The sequence below is a fragment of the Platalea leucorodia genome (assembly GCF_965183815.1).
Source record: "Platalea leucorodia genome assembly, chromosome: 16".
Taxonomy (NCBI): Eukaryota; Metazoa; Chordata; class Aves; order Pelecaniformes; family Threskiornithidae; genus Platalea; species Platalea leucorodia.
The window spans coordinates 8,795,018-8,815,569 of NC_138838.1; the positions used below are offsets into that span (position 1 = coordinate 8,795,018).

General features: G+C 43.3%; 2 protein-coding genes across 11 annotated transcripts in view; one reads left to right on the forward strand and one right to left on the reverse strand.

The window, feature by feature from the left end:
* Positions 1 to 1,765: 1,765 nt before the first annotated feature.
* Positions 1,766 to 18,634, reverse strand: LOC309597931 (tubulin delta chain-like). 2 transcript variants are annotated; one of them, XM_082327935.1, is made up of 11 exons: positions 18,519 to 18,634; positions 17,025 to 17,219; positions 16,288 to 16,435; positions 15,625 to 15,841; positions 14,853 to 15,084; positions 13,878 to 14,042; positions 13,035 to 13,175; positions 12,315 to 12,498; positions 10,999 to 11,289; positions 9,377 to 9,511; positions 1,766 to 3,842 (listed from the first exon to the last, which is right to left on the reverse strand). In XM_082327935.1, the coding sequence occupies exons 2-9, from the start codon at positions 17,194 to 17,196 to the stop codon at positions 11,187 to 11,189; spliced, it is 1,362 nt and encodes a 453-aa protein (XP_082184061.1). In that variant the 5' UTR covers positions 17,197 to 17,219; positions 18,519 to 18,634; the 3' UTR covers positions 1,766 to 3,842; positions 9,377 to 9,511; positions 10,999 to 11,186. The 2 variants fall into 2 exon arrangements, with proteins under 2 accessions (XP_082184061.1, XP_082184062.1); XM_082327936.1 differs by lacking the exons at positions 16,288 to 16,435; positions 17,025 to 17,219; positions 18,519 to 18,634 and having other exon boundaries at positions 15,630 to 15,774.
* A 300-nt stretch (positions 18,635 to 18,934) lies between these two features.
* Positions 18,935 to 20,552, forward strand: part of RPS6KB1 (ribosomal protein S6 kinase B1) — a 58,841-nt gene continuing 57,223 nt past the window's right edge. For all 9 annotated transcript variants that reach the window (XR_014229971.1, XR_014229972.1, XR_014229973.1 and 6 more), the window contains exon 1: positions 18,935 to 19,123. Coding sequence is in view for 1 of the 9 variants with exons in the window: in XM_082328363.1 (XP_082184489.1) it covers positions 19,052 to 19,123 (72 nt within the window). In the remaining 8 variants the exon portion in view is untranslated. The remainder of the gene's footprint in view (positions 19,124 to 20,552) is intronic.

Consider the following 20,552-nt stretch of genomic DNA (forward strand, 5'->3'; position numbering starts at 1 on the left):
AAATTGAAAGCTTCCCCCCCCACTTATTCCAATATACGTTTACGTACATATAGTGAGAAATATATATATCTATTGTTCGGCAACTCATGTTTGTATGTGTCCATTCCAATAAGCTATGCTGTTATTTTGAAGCTTTCTAACGTTATTAAAGAAGGGACTACTCATTCTACTTGCTTCTACCTGCTCGGCCGCTGGGAGATAATAAGACTTGGTAAAAGGTAACAAATAATAGAAATGAAAGTTATGCAAACCTAATGAGATTTGCAAATGGAGAGGTTTATGTTTGCTTAAATAAACAAACAAATAACTGTTTCCCGGTGTTTATTTCAGCTGGATTGTTTCCATGTCTGTATATTGAGCTTGGTTGTTAGGCTGTGAAATTTGTTGTCCCGAGCATTCCACAATAAGTGTGAATCTAGAAGACAGATCTGCAATTGCATTTTGTGGCTTCAAAGAAAGATCTGGAGCCTTTAGCATTTCATCTGGAAACATGTATTTTGCTCCCTTAATCCAAAGTTCCGTTTTGTTGTACATACTTCCAGTCACACATTGGAAGCAGTCAATCTAGTTTAAAGTCTGTTAGAAAAATCCAAAGTGAGCTGTGTTGCAAGAGAAACCATCTTAGCACGGATCACTGTATTTTTAGCTGATTCTTCTTGCAGCTTAGACACTGAATAAAGTATCTTGCTTTTTTTCTTGGAATTACTGAAAATCACACGGAAGTAACAGCCCTCGTAACAACAACTAATGTTTGGTTAAACATCAAAGATGACTTTGAGGCAATAGAGATTGGTTTAGTCTCATCATCTGTGGAACATGGCTAAATCTGTGCTTTCACAAGTGCACTGTAAATAGGAAGCAAAGCGGAAAGTTGGCCATATTCGCCAGCCTGACACTCCAGAGAAGCGCGTCAGAGCTGAGGTCAGGTAGGGCTGCAGCTGATCCTTCTCCTAATTCTCTACTTGCTTACTGCCGGCCCTGTGAATTGTCCCTCACCAACGATGTGCTTTGAAGTCCGTGTGAGATGTAAGCACGCTGGCGTGCCCCTCTCCCTGGCAGCCACGATGTACCCGATCAGGGCAAGAATTGTGCTGATGTAAGCAAAGCTAAAAAGGTCACACTGGTCTGTGCCAGGGCGAGCCGAGAGACTGGCACAGGCCGTGTCGGATCAAATCATCCAGTTCCACGCTTCCCTCAGCTCTATCAAAACCAAGAGGAAACCTCCTGCTCCCTGTCCCTGCTTGTAGTTTCTTACTTCCATCCCAATATCACACTGTTTCTTGTTAAAGCAGCTCCCTCTGAAGTCGCCCAGCTGCCTGTTCATGCTAAGAGATCCTTGTCATTAATACTTGAAGATGGCTTAATGCTGTTCCAGAAAGTCCTTCCCTGCTGTGCTTTTGGGTTTCATTATTTAATTTGTGAGAATCGGCCTCCCTCTCACTGCAGGCAGTGCTAATTGCAAGCACAAATACTGTGGATGTTTCCCTGATTATCAAGCACAAGTATAAATATTAGTGAACAAAATTGATTGCAGGTGTAAAAATAAGTGGTGATTGGGTGTGTTCCTTGGAGGCAAAAGTAATTTTGTTTTCTTTGAAGCACATGGTTAAAAAATACTTTGTAATCAGCAGATAAGAGGTTGAATGTAATTATATATAAGGTAATTGAAGTTGCTTTTCTGAGATTTAAAATTCTAGGTTTTTTTCTGTAAATGTGTTTGGGGTGTTGTTTTTTTGTTTTTTTTTTTTTTTTTTCTGGAGGAGAAGAAAAAACTGTCAGTACTTTGCCCAGCCTTTTCCAGATTGCCGCACTAAGTGGAACGTGGAAGTGGGAGAGCAGGAGCCAGGGAGGGCTTCCTGCCGGGCGGACACCCCTCCCTGGCTGAGAGCAGGCTGGGCCAGGTGAGGGTTTAGTTGCTGGAACCGCGGTGGGTTGCTGGAACCTCTTCAGGAAGCAGGGAGTGAAGCAATCGCCTTCCCTGCAAAACGCCCTGCTAGGGCGTTCAGAGCTAGATTGAGGGTAAATATTTGCATATGCTCTTACAAACTCATTTTTAAAAGGATTATACTGAAAAACTCTTTGAGGCTGCTGTGACTTTCCTAAATCAAGTGTCTAATTGAGGGCATGAAATGCTAGCATTTATTTCTTTATCCGTTTCACTTGCTTACTCATGCATCCACTCGGCTTTCATAAAAGGCAGCAAAACACTGTTTTGGTAGTGGCATGAATGGGAGAGGCTGTAACAACCTGGGTCAGTTGTCAAAAGAGCAAAGGGAGCTCAAATGCAGAAACTGTCATCAAACGTGCAAAAGATGTCTGGCTGTATCGCCTTCCAGGTGAAAGCAAGCGGGAGGAGCCCAGCAATCTGCGACGGGTTTCTTGGCGTGTGTCAGGAATTCAGCAAAATGGTATTTTGGTCAAAAAAGCTGACTATTACTCTCTGCTGAATTTAAAGCGAAGAGGCTGTTGAGCTGTGAAGTCATTCAGCCTGCTCGCTGCTAGTGATGTTCGGTTGTGGTAAAACAAATGTGCAAATGTGGAACTGTTAAATGGGCCAAGCTTTGCTTTACTTTGCCTTTAACACTGCCCTTTATTGTGCGAGAGGGGTTTTATTATTATTATTCACTCATGGAATGATTCAAAGAGCACTGACTACATTAGCATTAAATCAAAGGTTATCTTTCTCTGAACCTCATTTGATGAGCTGTTCAGATATGGATAAGTAAGTGTGCTGCATCTTCTGTGTTTCAAGGGAGTTACTCCCAGCTTAATTGTTCTGGTTTCCCAAGAAGCTGAAATGAGTTGCCCAGGCAGCTGGTAATAAGGAAACTAGCTGCTATTTCCTGATGAAAGGCAAGAGATAGGACTTGTCAGCTGAGGGTATTGTTCCCTGCTCTGATAACTGCCCTGCAAACCGCGCCCTTCTCCCCATGGCCTCAGAAACTGCTTTTCTGTCCTTGTGAAAAGTGCGAGTTGGTGTCTTTTCTCTGGTGACTGCTGTGCTGTTCCTGCTTGAGGGGTCCTGCGAGGGAAGGGCTGTGTGCCTATGCACGTGATTTAAGGCATAATCCACCGGTTTTGGTTGGTTTTGTTTTGTTTTGTTTTGTTTTGTTTTGTTTTGTTTTGTTTTTTTAATGCTAATGTGACAGAGCATTAAAAACAGAGCAGGTCTGGTTCTGCCTCCACATGAAAGGTGGTTGGAACTTTTTGTTTCCTTGTGGCCTTGGTAGTATGTCATTTAGGTGCTTTTTGCTACACTGAAATGTTCCTTCGCCTGGTTTTACGCAAGATTGTGACCACAGTTATGATTGATGACATCAATCTGTAGGTAGCCACCTATTACCTTACTGGGGTACCAGCTGATCTGCGTGACATTTCTGAGATCCAAAGCCTTTTCACTGGAAGGCGGCATCGATTTGGCAGAAGCTGTCAGCCAGGGCTCTAAGCTACTTGAGCACAGGCACCACCAGTGCCCGGTGTGCCTGGGGAGGTTGAACTCTGCCCTAAACCACTGGACAAAAGCGCAAGAAATTCTTTAAGAGGTTAAATGCATTTCCCAAAGCTCGTTCTAGCTGCATGCAATGACCTTGTGGTACCTCTGTTTTCCATCCATATTGGCAGGAAAGAAACTGGCAGTTCTCTTGCAGAAGCTGTTGCTAACTAAACCACATGAATACTTTGGTCGAGGTTCACACTTACGTGTAGAAACTGTGTGAGTTTCAAGGCACTGTGTCTTTCCTGAGACCACGTGTTTCTTAGGCTCTTTCCATCTGTTGAAAAGGCTTGAAAAAAGCAGGTTTGTGCACACAGCATTTCTTTTCTGTCTCTCAAAGAAACTGGACCTGCATAAAGAGAAAATACACATTTAGATTTACACCATCATACAAATCTAGCCATGTTCACAAAATCTCTCTGGTCTATTTAGAAACCATGCTTCTCTCAGTGCCTCTTGTTTGCTGCAGCTGTTTTCTTGAGAGCTGTAATATTTAGGATATTTCATAACAACAGATTGCATTTCTCCAATTCCTTGATTTTTATGTCTCACCTCAGCCCAGCTGACCTCTCGTGACATACGGTCACATGCATCCGTGTGTGTTGCGTAAGACTCTAGGTGGGGAGCAGCAAGGAAGAGAAACTTTTAAGATGCCTGAAGCTGGTATTTAGTTAAGTTCAAAGTAATGGATGCCAAAAAAAATTCAAAGCAGTGTTTCTACTAGGTCTGCTAATGCAATTGGTGATTTTAGTTCTGTTGCCTCCCCCTTAACCTCTTTGTAAACCTGTCTTAAACACTTCTGCCTGTGCACAGCCTCCACGTGGCAAACCACACTGCAGCATTTGTGCATGAACTAAAATTGGGGTGGTTGCCCACGAAGAGCCTGGTGTTTTTAAGTGTAGAAATCTCCCGTGCTGTCCTTTGGCAACAGATTTCAGCTGTGACTGGGAGAGGACCGTTCCAATTAAGTGAATAAGGAAAGTGTTTTTAGTGGTGTTTGGCAGACCTGATCCTGAGAGTCCTCGCTTAAAACTGCCGCTGATGTCTCTCCTCTCGGTCCTCGCAGCCCTGTCTGCTCTTGGTGCTTAGCTATTTTTGGATGCATTCAGGCCTGTTGACTGGGGTTTTGTTCAGCTTGAACAGGACCCCACGTGTACTAAAGCAAGTTCAGGTTTCCTTTATAATGTCATTAAAGAATAAGCTTCCCTTTCACAGCACACGTGAGGTTTGCATCTATTTTTTATATAAGAATACTTCACTGTGAAAGTACTGGTTTTGTGGAGAAGCCTGACTAAATCTTTATGGAGGAAAATAATGTGAAAACCTGAGTTAACGTCGGGTAGGGAGGGAACGGAAGCTTTCTTCTTGGGAGAAGAGTATTTAATGGGATATTTGTTCATCAGTTGCCAAATTTATGTTTTAAACTGTTTTAACAGTTGCATTAGGTTTCTTCACCAAAATTTGGCCTAGGAAGGAGAAATTGCTAGTTTACAACATCAAATAAGTACATAAACACAGTTGCTGATGAGATGACTCGGGATCAGGTAGTAATACGGGCTGAAGTTGCTCAAAGTGGGGTGGGGAGGAAGTTTCCCAGTGTTTTCTTTGCAAGTGGCAGAAACGCATGGCAGCCAGCAGCAAGCAGGCTTACATGGAAATATGTATTCTTGAACTCGGTATTGTTCTGAGCCATCTGGAGAGCAGTAGCTCTGAACTACTGCCCAGCTCTCGCCATACTTATTGAGGATATTATAAAGAACAGCTACAGCTGCCCTTGCCAACCGAGCACAGAGTCAGTATTTTATTACACCTTCGGCGTGTGGGATGAGGCTGCTTTCCATTTGGCTCCTTCGGCGGTGTTCTGCTTACATGCTCCTGTAAATGATCTATTACATATTGGAGACTGCTGGGCAAAAGTTCAAATTAAATCATGCCATCTGACCACAATTACACCATTCTCAGGCAACTGAAGTGTATTTTTGTGAGCCTTTAAATAAACATTACATTGTACATGTAACCAAATATGTACAATAATCATTTTCACAGAACGTGCCCATTTAAATGCAGATACACCATGTAACATGGTGTTTATTTCTCATCACATATAACTAGTGAAACAAAAGCTCATAGCTCACTGAAGCTCAAGCAATGTTTATTCTGTCTTTTTTATATTAAGCAGTGGTTTATTTTAGTTAGTTTCTCTACTTATTGCTCTTACTTTTAAAATAGGAATCTTGGCCTAGAGAGAGTCCTCACTTTACTTATTTTTCTGTCTTTCTTACTGTGTAAAATACCATATTTTAAAAAATTTGCTTTTAAGACTAGCAGACAAGAAGGTTTCTGCAACCTGATTCACAGAGGTAGGGGCAGAGGCCTGTGCCTTTGTTTTATACCGCTAGACTCTCTTAGAAGTCCCTGTTCAGAATTTCTCAGGCTTGTATGAACTATGGGGTTAAGGTTTAGATGTCTTCCGTGATCTTTATCATGGAATACATTTATATCTCTAAAAATTGCCTTTACATTTCCCAACTAGCAGAAGCAGCCGCTCTAATCTCTTATCTCAGGCCATCTGCACCTTTTCCCCGTGTGCGCCTTATCGCTAGCAATAACATTTGTTTGAAACACCACCCTATCTGCAGCTGTTCCTGCTTCTGGGAAAGGGTTAAGCAGGTTCTGCTGATTCACGGAGGTAGGTGACTCATTCCCCCACCCGGACAGAGGGGAAGTGGCTGTCTAGAGGGAGAGGATTCATACAATGTGAAATCAGAAGGGACCATTGTGAACTCCGAGTTTGACTGAAAGAGCCGGAAAGGCTCTATAGTTAAAATTCAGGATTATCAGCTCTACATCCCGGCGAGTTAAAGGCTGGCTGAGTGTCCAGGCTGTGCTTCTGGAGCGTGGACGGAGGTGGGGTAGGAAGGCCAGAGGCAGCAGGCTGGAGGAGGAAGCCTACGCTGGAATTTGCTGCCTTGGTAAGGCTGTGCCTGGGCTGCCCTTGAAAGCAGTGGAGGAAAGGCAGCAGCTCAATGCCTTTTGGAAGTTTTTTGCACCGTATCAGATCCATGAATCACATTCCTGATGACTCGTGCAGTTTTTAAAGTGGTATCCAGCAAAATGCAGACTTCTTTAAAGTACACTTTGACATCTGACCATTTTTCCTTTTGGATGTTTGGTCCCTCATTTCATAATATTTATCTATACTAAATTTATTAACAAATGCAGAAGGACACGAATTATTAATTCACTGTCCTTTTGTACCTTAATATGTCCTAGTAGTGTATCAGCTGGTAATTTGAACATAACTTCTTTCTTATATATAAAATCCTAGTTGTTGTGGAAACCACAGATTTTTGCCCTTCCATCTTGAGCTGTTCCAGTTTGGTAAATCTGCGCAGGTAATCCTCTTAAAAGTCCCTTATATATTTACACTAAGATTCTGTAAGTATCTATAACTACATTAGTGCCCTGTCACTTCCCAGACAGTTATTATGTTTAAACTATTTGTAACAGGTTAATTTTTGTTTCTGTTTTGTTTGTTTGTTTGTTTGTTTTGTGGCTAAATAAAAGTTATCCTGTTCATTAAACCTATCTGCTATAGTTAGAGTCCTTGAATCAACTTCCAAGTGAGCTGCACCTGTCTGTTACAAAAAACAACAGTGAGATTTGACGCATTGTTCCTTCATTTATGGACATCCTGTGGGTAGTTTGCCTAAAACTAGCTAGGTCAAGGCCACTGATTCTGTTGTCCCTGCCTCAGTGAGCCATTGGCTTGTGCTGACTGATCTACCTCATTAACTTTAACTTCTAATGAGATAAAGGCCCTCTTCCAGGCTCAGACTATTCTTTACATAATTAATTTTCTCACTAAAACAGAAAATGACTACTTCGCCTTCTAATATAATTGTAGATGATGAAAACTCGGTAATAGCTATTCACTTCCTGTCACTTTGACCCTCTCCTCTCCACATCCTGGGGAAAAAAAAGAGGAATCCAGCCATAGATCAAAAAATGAAGGCTTCGTTTGGGAAAGGGTGTGAGAATTTCAGAACTGAGGTCAGCAGTGAAAAACACTAACAGGAAGAAGGCTAGAGATGCCTAAAACAATTCCTGTCGATCTCTTTTCCAGAGCAATGAAAGGGCTTATAACAGCTAATACAACAGTTATACTTTTGTTTTCACCCCCCCCCCCCCCCTTTTTTTTTTAGTTTTGAGGAATCTGTGTTGTCAAAATTTGGCTGATGGTTGTGATCCTCTATTGCTGCTTCGAAAAACTTTGTTCTCCCATGGAAGTAGAAGTATTTTTCCCTGAATCCTAACTGTGAACAAGTTCTTACAGAAGTATCCTTGTTAAGTATAATGAACCTGTTGGCCTAACTGTGTCTTTGAGGTGCAGAATCTTTCCTCCATGTTTTTATATGTTATAACTATAAATAAAGCAATTTTTATTTTTGCTTTGGGTTTATACGTTAGCTGCGTGCTGTGTTTCCTGATGTGGCCCAAATTCTGCCATCAAACGTAAGCAAACAAAACCTTCAAATATCCTGCTCCATTAACTAAAAGTTAACATTAGCCATAAATAATAAATGCACTTATAAAGAATGGATAAATGGGTCTGTCATTCATAGGTGCAATAAGCGCCTGCTGTATTTGCTTCATGCTCAGAATTATAACTACTTAGAGATAACGTAAGGTTATTTCTGCAATAAAGTTACTTATTGATGTAGCAGTAAAATAACCCATTGCTCTCTTCCTTGTTTCTGAGAGGAATTATCTGTCCTTAGCTTTTCAAAAATCTCTCCTACCTGTCCTGTGGAACAATGAGGAAGAGTATGCATTCCTGGAACTTGGTAATTTTTTCAGACATGGAGTTACCTGTTTGCATTTCTGATACTGGAAGAAGTTCTCAATCTGGTATCTGTTGAAAACACTAGGGAAAATTATTTCTATGTTGCTAAACATCCTGTGCCTTTTGGAGGAGGGAGGAGGGAGAACCTCACGGTACTGTCTCCTTTCCTGACCCTTTGTTCCTTGCAAACTTGAATTGCCAGTGCTGTTTATCTTAACTTCTTGTGCAATCTTTCCTCCAGTTTCTTCTGTGAAATACCCAAGTGAAAGGCAATGGCTGAAACTGACAAAGCCACACCACTAGAAAAGCCCTTTGGATCAGCACAGGCCCCCAGCTGGGAGCTGCCAGGAAGTGATTTAGTGAAAAAAATAACAAGTAATATTTTATAACAAAAGTTATATGTAGTTTTGAACTTCCAAACAACTCAAATTTTACTGAGCAGTATAGGGCTTGAAGTACGGCTGAATAGTTGAACTACGATTATTGTGTCTTCCCCTTTTGAGAGGGAGTTCCTAAACCAGGAATTAGAGCAGCTGAGTGAAAACAGATAGCAAACCAGAGTGAGTTGTTGGACTATCTGCTGTGGTGTGCAAGAACAACATTGTCAAAATGTTTTGTCATAAATACCAAGTGTCTTTTTATATGAAAAGTTATTCGGTATATTTACCCTATCTGCTCTCTCCTCTTTGCTGTCTCTCTTGTGTTTTCCCCACCCGCCCCACAAATGATTCTCCTTCCCTTGTATATTTAATGATTTAGCTATTGAATTGAAGCACCAATGTAGCTCTTAAGTTACACAGGTAATTTTTCTGCATGAACCAGGGCTAGACTCTAACGTGTGCTGACAGTTGCCCTACTACTAACAGGCAGTTGAAACTTTTTTTTTTTGGAAGGCACGAGAGCTTAACATCGCTTGTCTATAAGCTACCGTGAAATTTATCAGAGTCCATTGTGGCTCGCATTGACACAGCCATGCCAGTCATCAGCTCTTACTATGGGCATATTTGAGCAATTGTGAACTTAGCCCCAGTACTTACTTATTTTCTTCAGATTCAACCGTACAGTTACTTGAATCTTGTCAAGAAGTCTGTTTGCCATTCCAGGTGTCGTGTGCCAGAGCTGGTTTGAGAACAGGTGCTCCAGGGGGGGATTTTAGTGCTCCAGTACCTGGCCTGACCAAAAGTTGAAGAGGTAAATGAAACCAGGAAAGGAAATAAAGATAAGAGTAATACGGAGCGCCTGCTGTGCTCTAACTGAAACCTAGCAGAATTACAAGGTCACTTCTGCATCTATCACTGTGTTAATTCGTTGACGATTTAAAATTTAAACCAGAACTGCTAACAGGGCAAAATTTCTATGTGGGTATCGTTAGCCATACTGAAAACATCTTTAACATATTTAGCATCATACTATGTGCATGCTCATCTTTTAGTTAAAAGCTCAGAGGCCTGGCATGAAACAGCACTAAAACCTAAAGGGAAACTATGAGATTTGTCCACTTGTCAAGGGAAAAGTCCTTGAGACTGATCTTTAAATTTTTATTCTTGGCATACCTATTTAATTATTTCCATGGGAGAACAGCATGACATGGGGGAGGAATGGCAAGAATTCCCAAAGCTCTCCCTACCATTAAGTGAAAAGCTAACAGAGGCGGAGGAAAGCTCGGTGTTACAACACAATCCTTAGGTCTCCCGCGCTCTTTTATAAGCATCCAGGCTGTGGCCCCGCAAGCCAGTGCAATCTCCTCCTCCTGCCCGGCCGGTGCAGCTGAGTGTTTGCGGGCTGCAGCTTCACAGGGGCACCACCTTGTGGTCGTGGTAAAAGGTGTGCAAAAAAGAGCCCGTTTCTTAAATCGACTTTTGAAATTATGCAACCTATTATAAGTATTATATTATATTACAGGCTCTTACACCTGAAATCTACCAGCAGTTCTCCTCCCAAATCTGTTTAAATAAATAACAAATTAATTTAAAAAACCTACCTGCTTCTAACTTAGAGGAAGAAGAGCAAGAGTTGTAGTTTTGCCTAAACCTATGGTTTGCCTATAACAAATAGCCAAGACCTCTGATGTGCTATAGGCATTTTTTTTCTTTCCAATTGGTAGGTGACACTACTTGAAAACATGGCACAGTGAAATGGCCAGAAAAGCATACAATTCATTATAATCTCTAATATAACTTGAGGTTGACAGGAAAATTAAGAACCCTTAATACCTTTTTTAAAAGATGGTTCAAAACTTCCGCTATTTTTGTCAAGGTTAAGGTTTTTAAAGTAGAATTTAGGTCTTACTTCGCTTTAAAGGAATACGTGGCAGACTACTGGCTCTTGAATGATAGCCCAATGGAGTTTGGGTTAATAATTCTGATTCTGTGCATTTTGATCAATATTGAAGCATTCTAGGGCCAAGTGTTATCACGAAAAATGGAAATTGGAGGATCATGAATGCCTTACTACTGGAGTCAAGCACACAATTTTTATCACACATTAGTTCATGATAGTTTAGATGCTGAGAGTTTAGTCTGGAGAAAAATCCTTCTGTATAGACATGCTTGATGAAAAATATCCAGTGCCAAAAATGATGTCCAAAGAGTTACCTACAGTACGTATCAAAGGTATTGAAAAATAGCTATTTATTAGGTATATTAAATATGAATAATACCTGCCCATATGAATATATTCAGTTCTGATTCAGTTCTTACTATTCCAACACATGCACACGCTGCTTACAAGACTGAAAAATAGCTACAGTCCAGTAATTTATATACTTCAAGAAGGCGGTGGAAGGTTTTCCAGCGCTGGGTTCCTTCAGAAAAGTTCTATTTCAGACCATTTAAAAAAAAAAAAAAATCAAAGGGTGGTGTAACTGGAGATAACTTGTTCCAGAGCTGTGAAGCTGTCCAGGAAATCTTCCTCTTCGATGCCAAATTTAGTGTACTGGTGAATATAGGCTCTGTGTGTTGAAGTCACAGTAGGAAAATGGATTAGACATTAGAAATCAGTGAAGAATCTGACACATGAAATCACATTATATAGTTATTTTAACAACTTCAAATGAAGATTGGTTTCTACCCAATAACCACGCTGGGTAGTTTCTACTGTGCTCTCTTGAACTCATTTTGTAATTCATACTTATTGGTAAGTCGTGACTTGTTTTTAATAGCTTTTATAACTTTGTGTATTGCTTAAGGAAACAAAATTGTGACTAACAAAATTGGGCTAACTGGGAAATGGAAGGAGAAGTGACTGTTAAATGAGAAAAGTAATTTATAGATTTGAAATGCAAAGCCTAAACCTGTGTGTGCAGGATAGCTTGCTTCTCATCACTGGTGTTTTTGTAACACATGGTAAAACCAGGAGCTAAGCTAGTGGAAGCAGTTTTCCTCCTTTGGCTTTTAATTTGGAATTCCTGTGCTAGAAACTCATCTTTAGCAGACATCTGCTGTGACATGCAGTAACCTTGGTTTCATGATGATCAAAGTAAAGAGGCAATTATTTTCTAGATATCTTGGTTCTAATGAAAAAGCAAACTAATAGCACAGGAGACTTAGTAAACACACAAATCCCCTAATGCTTTTGAACTGAGCCAGGAACTTGTTTCCTGGAGTGTGCAGCACGTCTGTACACAATTTAGAAACTATATGATCAGTAGAAGAGTTTCTATCTGTTATTTTTAGAATGGTCACGCTGGAATGCACTAAATTTGGGAAGTTTTAGTACTGAGAAAATAGTCAAATTGACAGCACTAGAATATGTGGTCTCACTTATCCACAGAACATAAGCACTGTACTGTGTTCCTCACCCTGCCATCGTGTTTCAAGCATAAAAATGTTTCCACTGAAGTGTGGGAACAGTCTTCATGCTTATTCACCGTTACTGTACTTAGCTGAAAGAGCAAGCTGTATTTACAATGATTTTGCTAACACTGAAGATATTGGCAGTTATAAATGAAGTATCAGCATAATTATTTTCACTTACTTGGAAGCAAACATATTCCAAGCTTTTCCTACAACATTGTCAAGAGGTTTCAGCAGGAACTGGCTATTGCTGACCAAAGAAGCAGACTTTTCGTACTTGTTAAACGCTCTTGGTGTTTTCCAGGCATTAAAAGCATCCTGAGGGTTTAGCCATGATGTGTATAATGAGGGATCTCGGAAACTTCCTGTAGCAGAAATAAGACAGCCCTTTTGACAAATGTAAAGCTACAAGCTCCTACATCTTGATCTCCGTAGTCCTGTGGGACCCAATCAACGCTCGGCAGATCAATTCAGGCCTTGAAAAAAATCTGCAGAGTGGTCAGCCTGTTGAAAATGTGACTGTTTTAAACAGATTCATCAGATTATCTAGAAGCATACTCTTGTATTGGTACTTCATCTGCAAGCTATACTCATCACTCCAGAAGCAGCTAAATATATTTTCAGACAATATAGCCAAGAATCCTATCGTATATACGGACTTCAGTCTCTTCCTCCTTCCCTGAAGTGCTTCAGGAAACACAGAAGTCTCGGCTGTAAAGACAACAGCCCTAAGCAATTAGACAACATGGCTTTGGGCATTAAAATGTTTCTAGAGGAAATATTGACCTTAGGAGCCAAATATGTGGCCTCGGGTTTTTTCCACTTTCATTAGATATGGTTGCAAAGAAAACAGTGAGATGTCAAACAAGAATCACTGAGGTACCATGTTTTTCCTTCTTACCTAAGTCTACACTGTGCGTATCTTTTCCTCGCAGGATAACCAGGTTGGCAATGGAAGTATTGAAATGCAGCGGCTTGTTTGCGGAATGACTGGAGGCGATGGAGGAGCCTAGACGTGGTGGCCGTACTTGCCAATCAATACCTATGAGATTTTGGCAAAAAAGAGATACAAGAAAGTTAATGTTTCATGAGATATGGATTCAGACTAGCTGAAGAGTCAGATGGTAACTAACACTGTGCCCCAAGCCGAGATCATACTAGAGTTTGTAGCTTCTGCACGTTAGTCAAGCAGCAATTACACAATTCTTAGAGAAAAACAGTGCTAATCCAGCAGTATTTGCCTGGTAGCCACTAGTCTTACCAGAGAAAAGGATACTTGTTTCTATACTTAGCAATCTGCCAGCCCATTCTTTGCATAACTGGAAGCTATACTGAATTCCCCATGTAAATGATATGGGAGAGCTAAGCATGATTTTTATTAGTAGAAGGTGTAGAAAGAAAAAGCGTAGCAGAACTAACTATCCAAGGAATGTTCCAAATTAATCATGTAGATTATGTGCACAGCCTAAAACTGTTTGTTTTGTGTCTTTTCAATAGTTATAATTAACTGAGATGTCTGGGAGCAAAAACAGGAGCAAGCCAGGAGCTTCTCTGGCAGCTGAGTGAATAGTTAAAGGAGCAGCTGGCTATGTAGAGGCAAATTCCTGGTGTCTGAGGGCAGCAGCTTGTTTCTGAACTGACTAAGGCTCATCAGTGAGCTCCACAAAACAATAAGCTTTATTTCATCTGTAAAAATAAATGCTTGAAGAGTGATGGATACTGAAGACTAGTGAATGCTTTTTACCTTCCTCCATTTTAGCATTAGCAATGAGCATCTGCCTTAAATGTTTGATGAGTCCAGGCCAACTGAATGTGCTATAAGCGAGGGAGTTTTCAGGCATCTGAGGTATGTTACGAAGACCCAACATCTTGAATTCAGGATGTGGAACTAACGCCTCCATTAAGTCTCCTGAAAGAAGAAATTAACAGCTGCTCAGTTCTGCCAAAAATATCGCATAGGCTAGCTAAAATAGGAGAAGGGAGTGAGGAATTTTACAAAGATCTAGCAATTTAAGGTAAGAAACAAAGGATATATAAAAGTTTAATTTGACAAGTATATGGACACACATCAGACAAGGTAATGCAAACTTGCTACATACTACTGAGTTCTATACAAGCATGTTAGTAGCTCTCATTTTACAATTTAGACTTGTCTCACTTTATAGTCTGGCTCAGAATCTCAGAGACCCTATGCACTGCTAAAGAGATTGACAGACAGATGTGAAAATTTAATTTTACAAGCAAAACTCTTGGCAATATGGGTAACTTTCTCTAATCCCTTAAAGATGCCAATGTCAGCCCATTGCTTGTTTCTACCGAGTTGTATGCTAGCCTGTCTTCTGCCTGAGCAAAACACAAAACTTTCATTTTGTTTCAGTTTATAGAAACTTCTAACCTAATGTGAAATGTAAAACTCAGTCCAAAATTACTGTCCTGCACCAATTTCCTCTGAAATGTAAATAGGTACAAGGGTGTCTGTAATCACTTGAAAAAGGAGAAGCAGGGTTCTTTTGGTAAAGAATGAAACCAGAAGCTGGGGTTCTATTTTTGAATTGATTGAACTTCTAAATTAGGTCTTTTGCTTCACTTTTCATATCTTAAAACTTGGGATGTATCTGAATATTTGAGTAAGGAGACCGAAGAACTTAAATTCACAGCATGAAATGACTACAGAAATAGGTGTGAGAATGCATTAGGCAGCTATATTATAGTTAGATACCTAATGGGTTTCTGCTATAGCGTAAGCCACTTTCTGCTGTGTACGTGGGCTGGAGGACGCTCCCCAGCTGATGGGCAATGACTTGATTTACATCCCTGAAGGAGATCTGTTTAATATTCATCAGCTGAGCACAGATCTTGTGAATGACATCATTTTCATGAACAAGAAGGGCATCTGATGACTGGTACAGATGTGACAGGGTCAAAACAGAGTTGTAGTTTTGAACAATGACCTGGAAACAAACAACCAAAAAATACACACAAATGAGAGTCAAACAATTTAATCTCTTTCGAGTTTATAATCCTCTGGCTACTGGCATTTCCTCAGTTATGATTTAGGAAGTGATTACTTTTCTTTGCCGAAGTGCAGAATGAGGTCAGGAGCTAGCAGAGCTTTTTCATGGACAGAGCAAGACCTGTGAAAATCATGTTATCCTCAGTTCATACAAACATGCTAGAATAAAATCTGTCTGGGAACTGATTATAATGCTGAGATACTATCATAACAGGAGATTTCTAGTTAGCTAATAGAGCTTCTCATGAAACTGTATTATACTTTAGCACTTATATTATCAAGATTTTTTTTTTTTGTGAAACGACATGTACCAAATATTAGGCAAACAATTCATTAGCTGTGTTACTTTCTGTCATGTTGAACTTTTAAAAAGTAAAAGGTATCTCTGTTCTAGTTTATTTCAGCTGCAGGTATTTTATGTTTAATAATAAATAGTGATTATAACTTGCAGAATATCTCTGGGCAATACAACAGTCACCTCACCAGTGCCGTAGGGCCAGATAACATGGTTTAGTATAAATGAGGTTGGAAAAGCATCTCTTAAACACTGGGTCACAAATGCTCCCAAGCCAGATCCTGTACCACCAGCCATGCTCATTATTGTGAAAAATCCACCGAGTCGATCACATTTCTCTGCTTCTTTTTGTACCAGATTCATTATCACTTCTTTGTGTCTAGGCCCGTGAACAGAGTACCTGTTGCATAAAAGACAAAACAGCGAGACATGGCAGGTTATATCAAAATAAAAGCAGTAAGGTGAAGCTATTCATAAAGGATACTCTTCTTATTTATATAACCTGACATTACGTCACCCATTCCATCTGCAGTAAACAATCCTCAGCTGTGACATTTTGCAAAATAGCTGTTTATAAACCATGCTTATTGTTTCCTATTCTTAAATCAAATATATTCACTTTATTCTAAAATGTTACATTTTCACTGTAAATACCAATTTCACCTTGCAGAAAGCAGTTTAGAAATCTTGCTGCTATATATATTGCTATTCTAAATTAAAAATAAATCAGGTTAATGTTACGTACTCTGTACCTGGCACAACTGCAATAGTACCGCTCCTAGAGAGTCTAGACAGCTCACTAGCCTCTACAGTTCCCTTAGTGAAGCTTGAAACAATTCTTCATACCCATTCGCCCAGTTGTTCCCAGACCCTTGCTTCTGACAGAAGTGCGACCGATCATCATATTTCCAGCAGCGAGATTTGGCAGCTATTGATAAGGTTTGGCTGATTACTTTAGGTTCCATGTCAACAAGCACAGCCCGGGCAACAGGTACTGGATAGGAAGAAAAACAAAACTAAGAATAATGTGCCAATATTAGAACTTGTTTACGTAAAGATGGACAGATTTGCACCACAGCCCAAATTGTATTCCTCCCACCCATGGAAGCCGAACTATTAATGGGACAGTACAGGCGGGTACAGAAAGGAGGACCTGGCAATGCCCCCGATTTCTGGAGAACCACCCATTGTTCCAAAGACAAATCTGAACTCTAGAGACCATAGATCTTCCAGGAAAGAAACCACTTAATGCATTTGATAAAACCAAATACAGCTCCATGGTATAATCTATCTACAGCAGAAAATGCAGATGTTTGGAAGGAAAGATTATGTATGCATATATGCACAGTTTCCAGCTGTGTTACTGGCAGACTTGCTCTGTGGTCTCAGACACATTACTGCGCTGATTTTGTTTCCATGGTTGTTAGCAATGTTGTGAAGGCAGAGGGTTGTGACAATTCTTCAAGACTGAAGGTAAAACTCATTCTTCAACTGAAGGTAAGACTTTTATTATTTCCGTACTCTTATCTATACCAGGTTGGAAACGAGACCCTCTGTGGGAAGCAAACACTTAAATGCTGTACCTTCAGGTTCCTCCTCACTGAAAAAACGTTCTTTGCAAGCATCATGGTAGGATTCATTCTCCTTCTTGGAGCACAACCCATGTGTGCCACGGACGTCACTGCAGATAGCATTAAACACCTCATGACCAACCTGATTACCGCACTGACCAAGCTGGACTGTGACTATTGACATTCTTATTCACTTTGTATTTAAGCCTAAAAAAGGAAAGTACGCCTTTAGTAAACTGTGGAAAAGAGAGGGGGGAAAAACGTTCTGACGAGTAGATTTCTTACCAGTTTTGCAATTGTTTGAGGAGCTCTAGTGAGAAGCCTATGCTACAACTACTGGCTATTTCTGGGGAAAAGCAGACTGTCAGCGCTTTTTCCTGAACGTCAGAAGAATGCAGATGGCAGTTCACAGGAAATCAGTCTGTTTACTGTTGCTATACATCTCAACGGGCTGAAACCAACCATACAGCAAGCAAAGTCTTTGTTTTCTTACTTTTGCTTAGTAAGGTAGGATAGAAACAAATAATTATAACTCCAACAAAGTTATAGGATTAGGCTGGAAAAGCATAATAGGCATAATAAGAAAGGACCATATGCCTTTAGAACTGCGAAGCCTGTTCAAAAATGTAGCTGATTTCCAGTCCTGTACGGCAATGGGCCTGATGCCAAAATCTGCTGAGGTGACAAAGGGATTCCCTAGAGTATTCCCCTTGCTTCCACCACTGAGAGCAAAGTTTTTGATTCAGTACTGGTATGTTTTGACATTTTTTCCCCCACTCAGCATTTTGCAGTAGCTCTGGCTTCTCACTTTTCTATTCTCCTTTCACAGAAACAAGGTCAATTTTTTTAACTCACTTCATTATTCGGGGCTGCTATTTTTCATTATCATCCCAGCTGTGCCGGAGCACTTCTGTAACAGCATTCTTTGGATAACTGCCAGCGCCTGTAACGCGATCCTGCTGCATTTTGCAGGCAGGTATGTGCTATTTTTGATTCCCGTGCTTGATTTCAGCACTGCTGCCAGTCTGCACCTCACAGCCTAAGGCCAGCCTGTGTGCTACAGCAAGGCCGAGTTATTCCTCACAGCAGAAAATAAATAAATCTGTAAACGATTTTAAGAAAAGGCTCGTGTCCGCCCCACGCGTGTGGTACCGACCCTGCCGTGCCTACTCTCGGTGTGCTCTGCGGCTGCCACTCGGAGCAGGCAGCTCTCGCTTGCGCCCTCTTCTCCAGAGCTGCAGCCACCCGCCCGCCTGGGGAGACCGGCCCCCGCCCGCCCGCCCGCCCACGCTCCCTCCGGGGCCGCCATGTTCCCGCAGCTGCCCGTCACCCAGCCCTCACCTCGCTCGGCCACCTCCCCCGCCTCCCGAGCCTTTTTACTCGCCGGCCCCCTCCCGCCCGGGCCTCCCCGCCGGTACGGCTGCCCTCCCGGGGTGCCTGCCCCCCGCCCGGGCAGCGCCGGCCGCCCCCAGCCCCACCGGCCGCCGGCCCCTCCTCAGGGCTGACCTCGACGCCCCGCTCTGAGGGGCGGGGGGGGAGGCGACAGCGCATGCGCAGCCCCCTGGCTCCGCCGTCCCCTTCCCCGCCGGCCGGGACCGAGAGGCGCCTTCGAACGACCCGCTTCGCGCATGCGCGGAGGGGAGGCGGGGCAGGCCGGGACCGCGGGTCCGTCCCCTGGGCTTCACGAGGGGCGGTGCGCATGCTCCCGCCCAGCGGCTTCGCCGCGCCCTCTGCGCATGCTCCCTGCCAGGAGCGGGGCGGGCGGGCGCGCACTGCGCATGCTCACCCCCCGCACAGCGCCCGGCCGCCCGGCGGCGTCCCCGCCGCGCGTGCTCAGTGCGGCCCCGGCCGGCGCCGGCAGCTGTTGTGCGCCTGCGCGGCGCCCGCAGCCGGGGCGGGGGCGCAGGCGCGCTGGGGCCGCGCAGCCGGTGATGGCGGCCGTGGCGGAGTTGGGGGGTGCGGGCCCATGAGGCGGCCCAGGCCCCGCGCAGCCAGCAGAGCCAGGGAGGGGCGGCGGCGCCGCGGCTCGCACCCGCGCCATGGCGGGCGTGTTCGACATCGACCTGGACCAGCCTGAGGACGCGGGTTCGGACGAGGAGCTGGAGGAGGGGGTGAGAGGGGGGAGTCCGAGCCGGCGCGGCGCGGCGCGGGGAGGGAGCGGGAGGCGGCCGCGGGGAGCGGCGCCAGGGGCAGGCCCGAGGGGAGGGAGCGGCGGGCGGCCCGCGGGCCCGCGCCGGGGCGGGGGGCATCCCGCCGGCGGCCGAGCGGCGCGGCCTGGCGGGGCCGCCGCGGAGGCGGGCAGGGGCCGCGCTGCGGCTGCGGCGGGGCGGGAGCCGGGCGAGGCGGGGCGCCGGCCGCCGCCCAGGCCCGCGCAGGTGAGGCGGCCGCGGCCGCGGCCTGAGCCGGCCGCGCTGCCCCGACGGCTGCCCCGCCAGCGGGCTCCGCGCCCGGCCCGGCCTCGCAGCGGCCGGGAGTTACCATCGGCGCGAAGGGAACGGCGTCGCGCCCTCAGGTCGGGGCAGGCTGCGGCAGCCGGCTCGCAGGGCTTCCCCGCCGGGGGCGGGCGGCCGGCGGGGCGGGGGGGCTGCGCCAGACTTGCGGGAGCTTTTTCCCTTGGAAGTTTTGCGTTGGATTTCCTAGCACAAGTGCCGCAGCGGGGTTGTTTTCTTGTCACATGTTTTAACGTCAGTGCAGAAACGCTAATCTTTCTGGAACTGTGTGAAGTCGTTGCTCTAGCGGCAAAATTAAAAGCAAAGCTTTAAAATGCCGCCTTAGACGTCTGTATGGATCAGCGTGCATCTCCATCTCATGCTTTCGTAAACGGTTCACCTTGTAATCTGTAGTTTGTCATTTTGTAATGTTCATACAGATTCTGTTAAGGCTTTGGGGGAATTTTATTACAAGATCTCTGTTTATATTTTTCTAGTGCTACTGTTGCTTTTTTATATTGTTTTGTATATTAAACATTTGCTGTTGCTTAAACTGCTACTGCATTTATTTTTTGCTGTTTAAATGCCAATGACAGTCTTGGAGTCTTTGAGATAACCAGATACTCTATCACAGCTGGAATACCCACACTGCATATAAACTGTAGAGACATTGTTTGACAGCTGAAGGCTTGATCGCTTCTCAACCTGCAGGAGAAAGCACTGTCTGTCACCTCAATAATCAATAAAGTACTTGGCTCAAAAAAAAAATGTCGCTTGCATCATGCTGTTAATGTTGCCAAGAACAGGTTCTAAGAGGGATGGCAAGAAAGTTGAATTTGTTCTCTTCTCATGTTCCAATAATTCAGTCTCAGGGAACAATTAAAAAACTCATTGTGGATTTTAAAAAATTGCCATGACTGAAATTTTTATGGCAGAATTGTGGACGTGAATGCACGTTGGCCACCTAGTTTCTTTCTCAGGTGCCTTTTGGCAAACAGATAAAGGAGGCTGAGAATGGACTTGAAATTAAAACAGAATTGAAAAGCAGGGAATATTAAGAGCAGGATAGAAGGGGAAGCATCAGGAAAGTGTAAGGGGAAAAATGTTTAAC